The sequence below is a fragment of the Meleagris gallopavo genome, chromosome 16 (genome assembly GCF_000146605.3).
Source record: "Meleagris gallopavo isolate NT-WF06-2002-E0010 breed Aviagen turkey brand Nicholas breeding stock chromosome 16, Turkey_5.1, whole genome shotgun sequence".
In the NCBI taxonomy this organism is placed as follows: domain Eukaryota; kingdom Metazoa; phylum Chordata; class Aves; order Galliformes; family Phasianidae; genus Meleagris; species Meleagris gallopavo.
The window spans coordinates 5,926,242-5,937,372 of record NC_015026.2 but is presented as its reverse complement, the minus strand read 5'-3'; the positions used below and the strand labels follow the sequence as shown (position 1 = coordinate 5,937,372).

The 11,131-nt window shown below is 38.1% G+C and overlaps 1 protein-coding gene across 1 annotated transcript; it reads right to left on the bottom strand.

Annotated features, from left to right (window-relative positions):
• Positions 1 to 963: 963 nt before the first annotated feature.
• Positions 964 to 10,821, bottom strand: LOC104913390 (multidrug resistance-associated protein 1-like). Its single transcript, XM_010719477.3, has 7 exons — positions 9,625 to 10,821; positions 6,774 to 6,950; positions 6,113 to 6,238; positions 5,203 to 5,340; positions 3,972 to 4,097; positions 1,727 to 1,788; positions 964 to 1,122 (listed from the first exon to the last, which is right to left on the bottom strand). The coding sequence occupies exons 1-7, from the start codon at positions 10,279 to 10,281 to the stop codon at positions 987 to 989; spliced, it is 1,422 nt and encodes a 473-aa protein (XP_010717779.1). The 5' UTR covers positions 10,282 to 10,821; the 3' UTR covers positions 964 to 986.
• Between the last annotated feature and the right edge of the window lie 310 nt (positions 10,822 to 11,131).

Sequence of the window (11,131 nt, the reverse complement as noted above, 5' to 3'; positions counted from 1 at the left end):
AAAGTGATGTTATTCTAGGATTCAGTATACTGAACTTTCATTAAAATCAAGGCCTCATTGTACCACAGGAGTTAAAAAGTCGGCAGTCAGATTTATGCCAAGTCATCCCCAACGAGCTGAATACATCCATTCTACACATCTGGCTTATGTCAAACTACGTACTTCCGAACTTCTGAGGACAAGCTATATGTAAAAGTACACTGTGGAAACAAGCAAGTATTCTTCCTTCAATGAAAAGGTACTTCTATTTGATGAAGTAAGAGACGATGAAAGTAGAATGGAAACTGCAAGCATGCAGTCTTTCTAATTTTAGACATCTTGTTTAGGTGCTCAAGCTCCCTATACGGTCAAAGGAAAGAAAGAAGCTGCTCACTTTACACCTTGAATTCCTGAGGCTTCACTAACTATAGAGGGAGCTCAAGCTCCTATTTACATGGCTGAAGTTTGTGAGAAAACACTCCCTCCCAGGGGGATTAAAAACTCTTATACATTAAAAATTACAGTAATCAGCTTTAGAACATGAAGGTCTCATGCAAAACTTGGTGCAACTCCTCTTGAAAAAGAAACACAATCCAATTTGTTTCCTATCTTGTATGCATTAAAGGACAAATACGGAGTTGTCACTTTGAGCCTTACAGAAGCAGATTTAATAATACACGACAAACACTTCCAAGCAAGTGCCAAGTAACTTTAGTTTTTCAACCCTTACATCTCAGAGGAACTATCATATCCTCCGTAACACTCATCTATCCTAGACCCTGGATGGTCTCCCAACTACAGCAATACATAACCATGCTGGTCAGATCTGAGCACCAGTATGCTTTACCTTCCCTAGTATTCTCCAGCAGATACAACCACACAGTTACTTCCTCCTTCTTAGCATTTTAGAAATGCACAGAGAATCCATAAATATTTTAACAAAGTGGTTCTCAACCAATTAGTTTTCATTTCTTAATGAAAACTTTATCAGTAATAGGATAATTAACTTACCTCTTGGTCTTTGCCCATTCTTTTGCCCAGTTTCTTGCCAAACCTGGCACTACCTCCTCAGATTTGTCCTCTTTGTTTAATGACCACAAATCCTTAGCTTCCAGAGGTCTCCGATAACCCTGAATCATCAATCTGCATGAGAAAGAATTAACACTATATAGTTGAGAATATTAGAGAAACATGGGCCTGGTAGAACCCTGAACTTCAGGAGATCAAACTTCCTGATGTTTAAGAAATTACTGGATAAGATCCCCTGGAAAACTATCCTTAGGGACAAAGGAATGGAGGAGTGTTGGCATCTCCTTAAGGATGTCCTTCTGAGAGCACAAGAGCTCTCCACCTCCCAGTACATGAAATCAAGCAAGGGAGGCAGGAGGCCATCATGGCTAAGCAAGGACCTGATGGTCAAACTGAGGGAAAAGAAAGAAATGCACAGGCAGTGGAATCAAGAAAGTGTGGCCTGAGATGCAGCTCTGACATGTAAAACTGAGATCAGGAAAGCGAAGGCACAGATGGAACTGAACCTTGCAAAAGATGCGAAAAGTAACAAGGGATTCTACAGCATGGTTTGGAAGAAAAAAATTTGAAAAACATACCAATTTAATCTGTTCACAAAACAGCCAGACAAAATAGCCAAAATAAGCATTACATGATTATTGTTAAATTAACTGAGAAAGCAGGATTCTAAGATATCATATAACTCTAACTGATGCTTTGTGTACTATGTTGGACTTACCCAGTGATCCACCAGAAGGTGATTCTTGACAGGAAAGATGCACTGAACTCTGGACACGGTTTCTAAAGGAGAGAAAAAGAAATCAATCCACATATAAACATAACTGATACAGAGAAATCAGAAACAAATCAACCAGAAAAGATGCTTCTGAATTATTGCTTTCCTTCCAAAAATATTAAATTTGTCATTTATGCTGTTTAGAACTTGTTTAAAACAAACAAACAAGAAAAAAAACAGCAAAGTCCAGCTTTGTGGATTTCACAAAAATAGAATAACACTCTATCAATAAGTCATAAATAGTTGATGGAATGTTATAAAACAGCATAAGCTTATCTATATTAATGCAAGGAATGTTATCATGAAAGCACAAGTGTGTTATTTGGTTACAGTTAGTGTCATTAAAGAAGAGCTCAACTGCACTGTTCTGGTACATAAGGGCTAAGACTCCATCAAAACAAACACACAAGTAATAACTGAAAAGCAAAACAAAGAGTAATCAAACATCCCAAAACAAACCCCAAAAGCCCTGCATCTTATTCACCAACACATATGGGAAACAATATATCCAGACTACAAATGCACACAGCCAGCTCATGTCCTAGACCCAGATCAATGGCTGTCTTTTTAAACTCTTCTGGTTAATATCCTCTCTTAATCTGATTGGATTAAAATAATAGAGAATCCAGAAGAATCCCAAAAGGCACAAAGTGATTTACTACACAAATTCCAGTGGAGACCCTTCTTCACTACCCTGAACACTGCCTACACGATGCTAAAAACAGCCATTCCCTTGGCACACAATCCACTATGGTTTTAATCAACAATAATTGGAGCAACTATTGTATATCCATCTACAGAACTCACCAAGCATCACTACAAAACCACAATTAAAACAGGAGAGCCAAGTTTTTCCCCAAGATTTGCATTTTTCAACTCATGTTTGTACAGTTTGGTTTCTCCATTAAGCTCTATATTGAAGTGCACTGCAATCAGGCTGTACAAAACAGACTTCTGCATTTCCTCTCCTCCTCACATGACAATTTTTTTTTCAATCTTGTAGGGAAAAGTGATAGTACAAGACAGCTAATTATCCTTGAAAATAGACAAGAATTCAATATTTCTATAGTACTTATGTATTTGCAACAAAATGACTCCAAGCAAATCTAACACCCTACAAGTAAGTAAATATTTTGTAGTACCTTTGTAAATCTAAATTTATAGTAACTCAAAAAAATATTTATTGTAACTCAGACAAGTTAAGAAGTCAAAGGAAAAGAGATACTTTCAGCCTTCAGCTACTTCCATGTTCCTGTCAGATAAACTTCTATTTCAGCAAATTCAGAGAATATTTTCTATTTCAGAAAAAAAGTCAAAATATTCTGAACTTTACAGAATATCTTACAGTACATCATTTCCTTGGGATTTTTCAGTCTACTTTTCAATGGAAACTAAGTTCAAGAGTCAACTACATCTTATATCATCAAATACTGGACTGCTTTTGCATAAAGCAAAACTTTAAAATATTAAAACGTTTGTATTATACCATGTTGTAACTACTTCTTTCTATCAAAAATAGTAGTTGAAAACACAGAAGCACTGCTAATCTTACTGACATCCAATACAGAATAGAATCAATACAACAAGCAGTAAGAAGTCTGGAGTAACACAATGTAAAAATAAAGCTAAAGTGAAACACAAAACACGTTGTTTGCTTTCTACAGACATCAGCACCTACACATTCTAAATTTCAGTGTTATCTTTTGGCTTGAGTACATTAGTGGTAAGATTTTATTCAAGACTATTGAAAATAGTTCATTGCAGAAAAGTTTGGCAGGAGAAGAAACAAATTAAGAATGAGTAATAATTTGCTTTTTCTTTCCTTCTATCATAATATTGAACAAACACAACACTTATCAAAAGTTAAAATTGAAAGTCTGCCTTCTTTCCTAGAGACACTCCTAGAAGTACTCAGAAAACAAAAACAAGTAACTGTTTTCAAAGCACCTTGTAATTACTGTAATCATGATCAAAGCAAAGAAGGCTTTAATATTTCGATAATAAATCCAGTCAATTACTTTTTACCCCTGATTGAGATGAAAAGAAGTCAAAGATGAAGCAGATCCAAAGACTCAATAGTACACTCCTTTCTCCAGGCATATATATGCAGACTGCATTGCCTCCAGTGGCAACAAACAGCATCATTTACAATTTCACTTAGAATAGTCAGCATAGACTTAACACTTACAGGATCATTTACTGCCTCAGAAAATAAAGGTGGTTTTTCTGGGAAACAAGACAGTATGAGCTGTACAAGTAACAGGATGAAGTAGGTGCAGAAAGTGACGTAACGAAACGCATCCACTTCAGTGTCCTACAAAGGAAGGTAATTTTGTAATTAAAATTACTGAGGGATTTCCTTAAAACAACATTTCAACATAAAACAGATCATTACAGTAAACTCTGCTAACTACATAAATGTTATACTAGCAACCCACCCCTGCAAATGAAAGTCAACTTCTTATCTGTTTTGGTAAAGGGAAGGTAAAAACAGAGAAGATGAAGGTTATCATATATAGAAATCTCACAAGCTTTCTGTTTTCACTCAGTCAGTGCCATAAATACACCAGTATAAACTTCTGTAGAGAAGTGCTCCTTAACACTTGTGTTGTATCAACACGACATGCCCCAATTTGACATCAAAGTATTCTGCAGAAGAGTAAGGCACTTATGCATTGGATAGAGTGGAGTTTCCAAAGAAAAATGGTAAGCATAAATCAAATAATGATTAATAACAACAATAATAATCAGAGCAGCACTATTTACATCACAATTTGTGATGGGACTGATAGAGTACACTCCTGAGAAAACAAAGTATAAGGAGGGAGGAACACATACATACACAAAGACAAAACCCACTCACAAAAACTAGACAAAAATTAGCTGAAAGTTCTCGAAATCCTCAAAATATGCCGTAAGGGTTTCAAGAAAGAAATGATAATGCTGTTTGCAGGCAGCTCCGTAATTCATCTGCCATTTGAAGTTGCTTTACTACGAAGCAGACTGACTGTTTCACTTGAACAATTTCATTTTGTCTCCGCAGCCATGAGAGCACATTACAACCAAACTGTTTCAGGAAATCTACTGTATAATCAACAGGAAGATGTAAATTCTCAGCACTTTCAAATCAAGCATTACACACACTTATTGCATTCAAGCAGAGAGGACCCCTTTCTGGAGCAGCTAGCAGAATTTTCTTGGCAGCTGTCACTGTAGTAAGATCACAATGAATTTCTCTAACATTTCAAAACCTGAAAAACAAGGCCATTAAGTCTTGCTTGTTTTATTTTCATAACCCGAGGAACAAAAGCACACTGAATGGATCATTAACTACTTGACTGGCACAATTAGCAAGCAACTACTTTACTACTGCAGTTTTCAAGATTATTTTCAACTGAATGAGGCTAGCAATCACTTACTGTATTTAAGGCAAGCATAATTTTGGATCTAAAAATTACTGTGGCACATAGCAATGAGATGAGCCAGAAAATCATCATCACGCCTGAAGACTGTACTCCTTTCATTCTTTCGTGTTGTATCAAAAATGTGGCAAGCAACTGTTGACAAACAAGATACACATATTTGTAAGAGAGGTTTTAAAACAACACATTACACATATATGCAAAGTAGAATGCTAGACTGTGTTTATTTAATATTTCATGTCCAATTTCTTCCAGCTTTTTATTGTTCTCTTCTCAGAATTACCAGGTGTAATCACTACCATTCTATGCCTGTGATAAATTTAAGACAAGTGCTAATAAACAAATAGCAGAGCATTTCCCTTGAAACTGACATTGTAGAGATACTGCAGTAAAAGCAGACAATACTTAGCAAGGATAGAAAGAGGCTGAAGATGACACCTGTGTGCCTTGCGTGGCATTTTAAGGCTTTGGAACACACCATCAAACCTAACAGGCACTAAATGCCACACAAAGTTAACAATCTTTAACAATCTTTTTTGAAGTTCATTGAAATTTGTTATCTAGATTTCCTCACATCTTGATTCTTTCACCCTACACCTGAATCAAGTTATTAAATGAAGAATAGCTCAAGCCTACTAAAATAAAGCAGGATAACTAGCATTGGCTTGCATCTTGACAGGTAGCACACCGAACAAAGCTAGGATAGTTTTTGGTTTTGTTTTGTTGGTTTTTTCCCCCCCTCAGAAGAAAGCACACACTTCAGGTTCAACACTTCACAATTAAGCCGTCAATTAAGCCTGTATATATATATAACTGTAACTTAAAGAGTTAAAACATTACATAAGAGTAAGATGCATGTTACTGCTTAAGGCTTTGTGCCACCAAAGGATGTAAAAGGAGAACTTACCATAGTTATACCCAGTATAGTAGGGCTAATGAGAAAAAACGGAGCTCGAAAAATATTTTGACTTCTTTCCCAGAAAGAGTAGAAAAGGTCTGCCCAGCAGACTATCCACAGTATTAAGCCCAAAGCCTGCAATATAAAAGTGTGTTTTATACACGAGTTCACATAGATCAGGCAGCACAACATGAACACTACATGCAATGGGCTAATGGAAGAGGAGCCACAATGAGATCACCTTCTTTGGACAATCCTTCTAAGCAACAACATGCATGAAAGAATAATTTGGTTTTACCTACTGAATCCCTCTAACAAGAAAGGAGTTCATTAACTTTCAGTACCATATATTTGAGTTGCCTCGAAGTAGTCTGCTCTAACTGGCCTTACAAATTATTTAAACAGCTTTTTTGACACATCAGTTTCAGAAAGCAACAGAAAAACACAACACTTGGAAATCAAGCATACGTAGAAGTAAATTACAGTTGAATTGCACACACAGGCAGAGACTGATGTTCAACAAAAACAGTTGTGCTACATCTAAAAATAAATAACAAAACTGAATCAAGAGAATCAGAATCACAGAATGGTTAAGGTTGGAAGGGACCTCTGGAGGTCATTTGATTCAACCCATCCAGCCTAATAAGTAATGATTTTAAGGAGCACATACCGTTTTGGCTTTGTTGAGGATTGACATTTGGATGTAACCTCTGTCATGACAACGAAGATATAGAAAGTACACTGGGAAGCAGACCCACAAGTAAATACAAGGGACCCAGACCAAGATTGTGTTCTGAAAGCACTGGGTGAAGTCTGGATTTTCTGTGTGCCATGTCAGATTCCAATCCTGGGGAGGAAAAAAAAAAAAAAAGAAAAAAAACAGTAAAGAAAAAGCAATCACAGAACTCCATTATTAAAAAAAGACGAGAAAAAAAGAAAAAATATAGCTGTCTTATTCTGTAACTTATTGCATGCTTATTCATACTTGTAATAGACTAGCTCCGTACTGAGACGCATCCAATTTTACTGGACCTCTCACAGCTCAGAAAACTAAAATCTTTACAAGATAACATTAGTTTCATTTTTGTTGGCTATACAAAGCTACCATAACAGACAACACACTCAAATGTAATAATTGGGATCTTTAACAACATTTACCAGGATTTCCACATTATGATTGCAGAAAAATAAGGTGACAATGCTAGCCATCTCCCACTGTAACCATTATGCACAAATAACCAAATGTAGTTGTGGAAGTATTATCTGGCACAGAGTAGGAGCAAATAGAATGAGATAACATCACTATTTGTAGAACAGGATCACAAATTCAAAGTTGTATGCAGCAAATTCACTTGTGAGTTTCTGGTGATTCATAAGAACAGCATGTAGAAAGAAGCAGCAGGCTCACCTTCGGAGTATATTTACCATCCAGCAACAACAAGATGTACGTCAGTATAATTCACCACTTTCCTACTTCTCTCAACATGATTTTTGAAAACAAGAAATACCTCCATATGATCAAAACAAAACTAGCTTACAGTAATGAAAATGTGACCACCGTTCCCATTATTGATACAAGGGCTATTTATGATGGCAGTAAATCTATCTTTGACACTGTATTTAATATTGGCATCTTCCAATAGTGCAGAATTCACCAGGCAAAGCACACCTTACAGACCCCTGTTTGAAAGCAGCACATCCAAGACAAGTAGGCACGTGTCCAAAGGCTCCTTAACAAAAGTGTCCTCCTCAGCATTTTTTCCGACCGCTGCATACCTCCAACTGCACCAAGCACCAGCACCATTGCTGGGACTTAACGGCAGTAATCTCTTTCATCTGTAAAAGCCTGAGCACGTCACAAAAACAAATGCTACTATCTACATTTTACAGATGAGGAAACAGAGCCAAAAGGAACTGCGGTGCCTGCCACTCCGTTCCAACGTCAAAGCTGAAAACATCCCACTGCTCAGAATCACCACAATCATCTTTATTTGTCCCTAACTGGTTAAACACAATTAAAAATAGAGGAAAACAGAACTAAAGAGAAAAAGAAGATGTAAAATGCAAAATTTTCAAGTAGGTTTCCCCTTAACTGCAACCACTTTTTATGTAGGTGATATTTTCTACCCTTTTTTTCCCCCCTCCATGAACATATTTTGAAAACACTGAAACAAAAATATTTTCCTTCACTATCTTCCTCCTATTTCTATCAGAATCTAGGACTCCTTTCTTGGCTGGATACAACAGACAGTATACATAGCTGTTATTTTTCCCCTGCAATCTTTTCATTTCTTATCACTCCTTTCAGTTAAAAGAAAAAAAAAAAAAAGAACCATCTCCAACCTAAATACAATCAGTTCTCAGAAATTAACACTGGTACAACATAAAAACACCCAACTATATTTTAGTTTGTGGTCACATAAGCCATTCGTGCAAGGGCTGCAGCTGTAAAGGCTGTGGCTGAGTCACAGGCTTATGAAGTCCCCCAGCTGCAAACCATCATTAGAAATTTCAGCTGAGTCATCCTTACTTTTAGCCACCACACAAACCGTTTTTCAGCTTCCTAAATCCTGTCTGCTCAGCTTAATAGGCAAGAAAAAAAGTCTCGTGACTCTACAAGAACAGTTCACAACTCACAAATTAACACACTTAATAAGATTACACAAGAACATTGATCAGCTTTACAACAACAAAAAAGACACTTGACATATTATTTATTTTTTAATATTGTTGTTGTTATTTTTAAGATCTATACGCCCTTTAAAAAAGCAACTACTTTCTTTTCTTGTGTTTTCAAATGCCTGTTGTATCGAGACATCTACCAGACATCTTCTGGAAAGGACAGAGCAGCGAGCGCAGACATCACTGCCATTTGGCTAAGCAAAAGGAAGACGTGGTGTACACATAACTTCCATGCATGTTGGATATTTATATTTTTAAATATCCTCCAGTCTTCAGTTCACTGGACATTTATATTTGCAATTGAAGTGTTTCTGCCTGACAGACAAGAGGGTGAGATGCAATGATATCTCAGGATTAAGAACACAAAGTTGGGATGACTAAGCAGACTGGGCTAAGAATACTGCTAGAACTTAATAGCTACAACAACTTCAATGTAAATTCTTTACACTCTTCCAAGACTTGTTCCAGAGGCTGTGAATATCCAATGGGAGCTTGCTTAGCTTGAATACACTATACTCTTTTGCATGGTATAGCATATTTGAGCTGTCTATACACAGGTGAGGCGCAGAACTCCTCCAATTCAACACACACTTCGGGTAACAAAAGATGAGGAAATCATGCAGGTAGAAACACACAGCAGTATCTTCCCCTTCTGGTTCTGGAGAAGCAACTCTCTTACAGTGTAGCAGCACAAACAGGAAAAGACCTATACGTCAAATACTTTCTGCTGAGGACCAAATGTGCACATCAAATACAGATTCACCAAGACAAGCTGAGGGCTTCTCCTAAGGCAGACTACATTGCCCACCTCCAGACTGGGGACTGTCAGGAGACCATACCTGAAACAGACTTCCAAGTCTGAACTGAGATGCTCTGAAGGATTTCTTGATTTGTATTTGAGAGTCCGTTTGTTTGAGTTTACAAGGTTCTGGCAGCTGGGAAGCTGAAGGTGTGGCCTGTGTGAGAAAAGCCCAGAAGCTGCTGCAAGGCAGATAAGAGCCAGCTGCGATCAACTCTTGTCTGGAGACACACCACTGTCCAGAGCCCAGCCACAACAGAAGCTGGTTGTGCCTCTGAAAGAGCAGATTTAAGAAAGGGAAATCTACTGTGGACCAGCAGCTGGCTGAAAGCAGTGAGAGAAGCAGCCCTGCGGCCCCCAGAGTCAGAGCAGGAGGACAAGAGATACTCCAGGCATGAAGCAGAAGCTCCCTGCTGCACAGGAGAGGCCTACAGTGGAGCAGGCTGTCCCCATACAGCCCGTGGGCATTGCACTGAGCAGATCTCCACGTACAGTGATGGAGGAGCCCAGGACGAAGCAGGATGTCTGGAGGAACTGCCGCCCATGGGAAACTGTTGGAGCAGCTTCTGAAAGATGGGCCCCCCATGGTACAGACCCATACTGGGGCAGTTCTAGAAGCGCACGGGATCAGCTTAGGAAGGACAGCATCCATTGGAAGGGGAGAAGGACCCACGCAGAGCAGGGCCTGAGTGACCATGGAGAAGCAGCACAAGAAGTGTTACAGACTGACTTCCATTCCTCTGTACTGCTCGGGGGAGGAGGTGGGATGGGATGGACAGGGAGGTGGTTTTAATTCACTTCAGCCCATTAGCAATTGGTGGTACACTATATTAGTCTCCTTTACTAAGAATGTTTTGCCCATGACCATGATTAGTGAGTGATCTCCCTGCCCTTATATATACCCACAGGCTTCCCCCCACTTTCTTGTCAAAAGAAAAGCATAGTCTAAATTCTGCATGGAGGATACCACAGTTATGACATTCAATCCAAACTGGAAGACACATCACGAGACCAACATGTACACAAATTACAGCAATCAGTTACAGGTACACGAGCCTCAACTAGTCCTGCTACTTCACACTGCTGATTCTCTTTTGTTTTACATAAGCCAAGTTTACAAACTGTTTTCCTTCCAACACAAGACAAAATTTTGTAAAAAATCTAAATAGTAAAATACAATGAAGCATACCTCTGTATGTAGCATTTAACAGAACTTAATTAGCTAAAACTGATGTTTTTTTGTGACTCAACTATTAGGAGTGATTTTAGCAGGTCCTATTCAAGCAGTAAGTTGTCCATTTTCATTTCTTACTATTTTTCACTCTGATCAATCATCTAACACTTCTATTTTGAAGACAGCATCAAATGACAGGGACCCAAGTACGCATTAAAAACTCTACACAAACCAGCAGCCTGCTGCAATGCAGTAGGAGGAAGAAAAAAGCTGTTTAATTCTACAGTTACTGTGTTGTATAATTTGGAAGCTACTTTACACTGAACCATGACCTCAGGCTCTCACAGCAGAAGTCACAGAGTGGTTCCTGCTA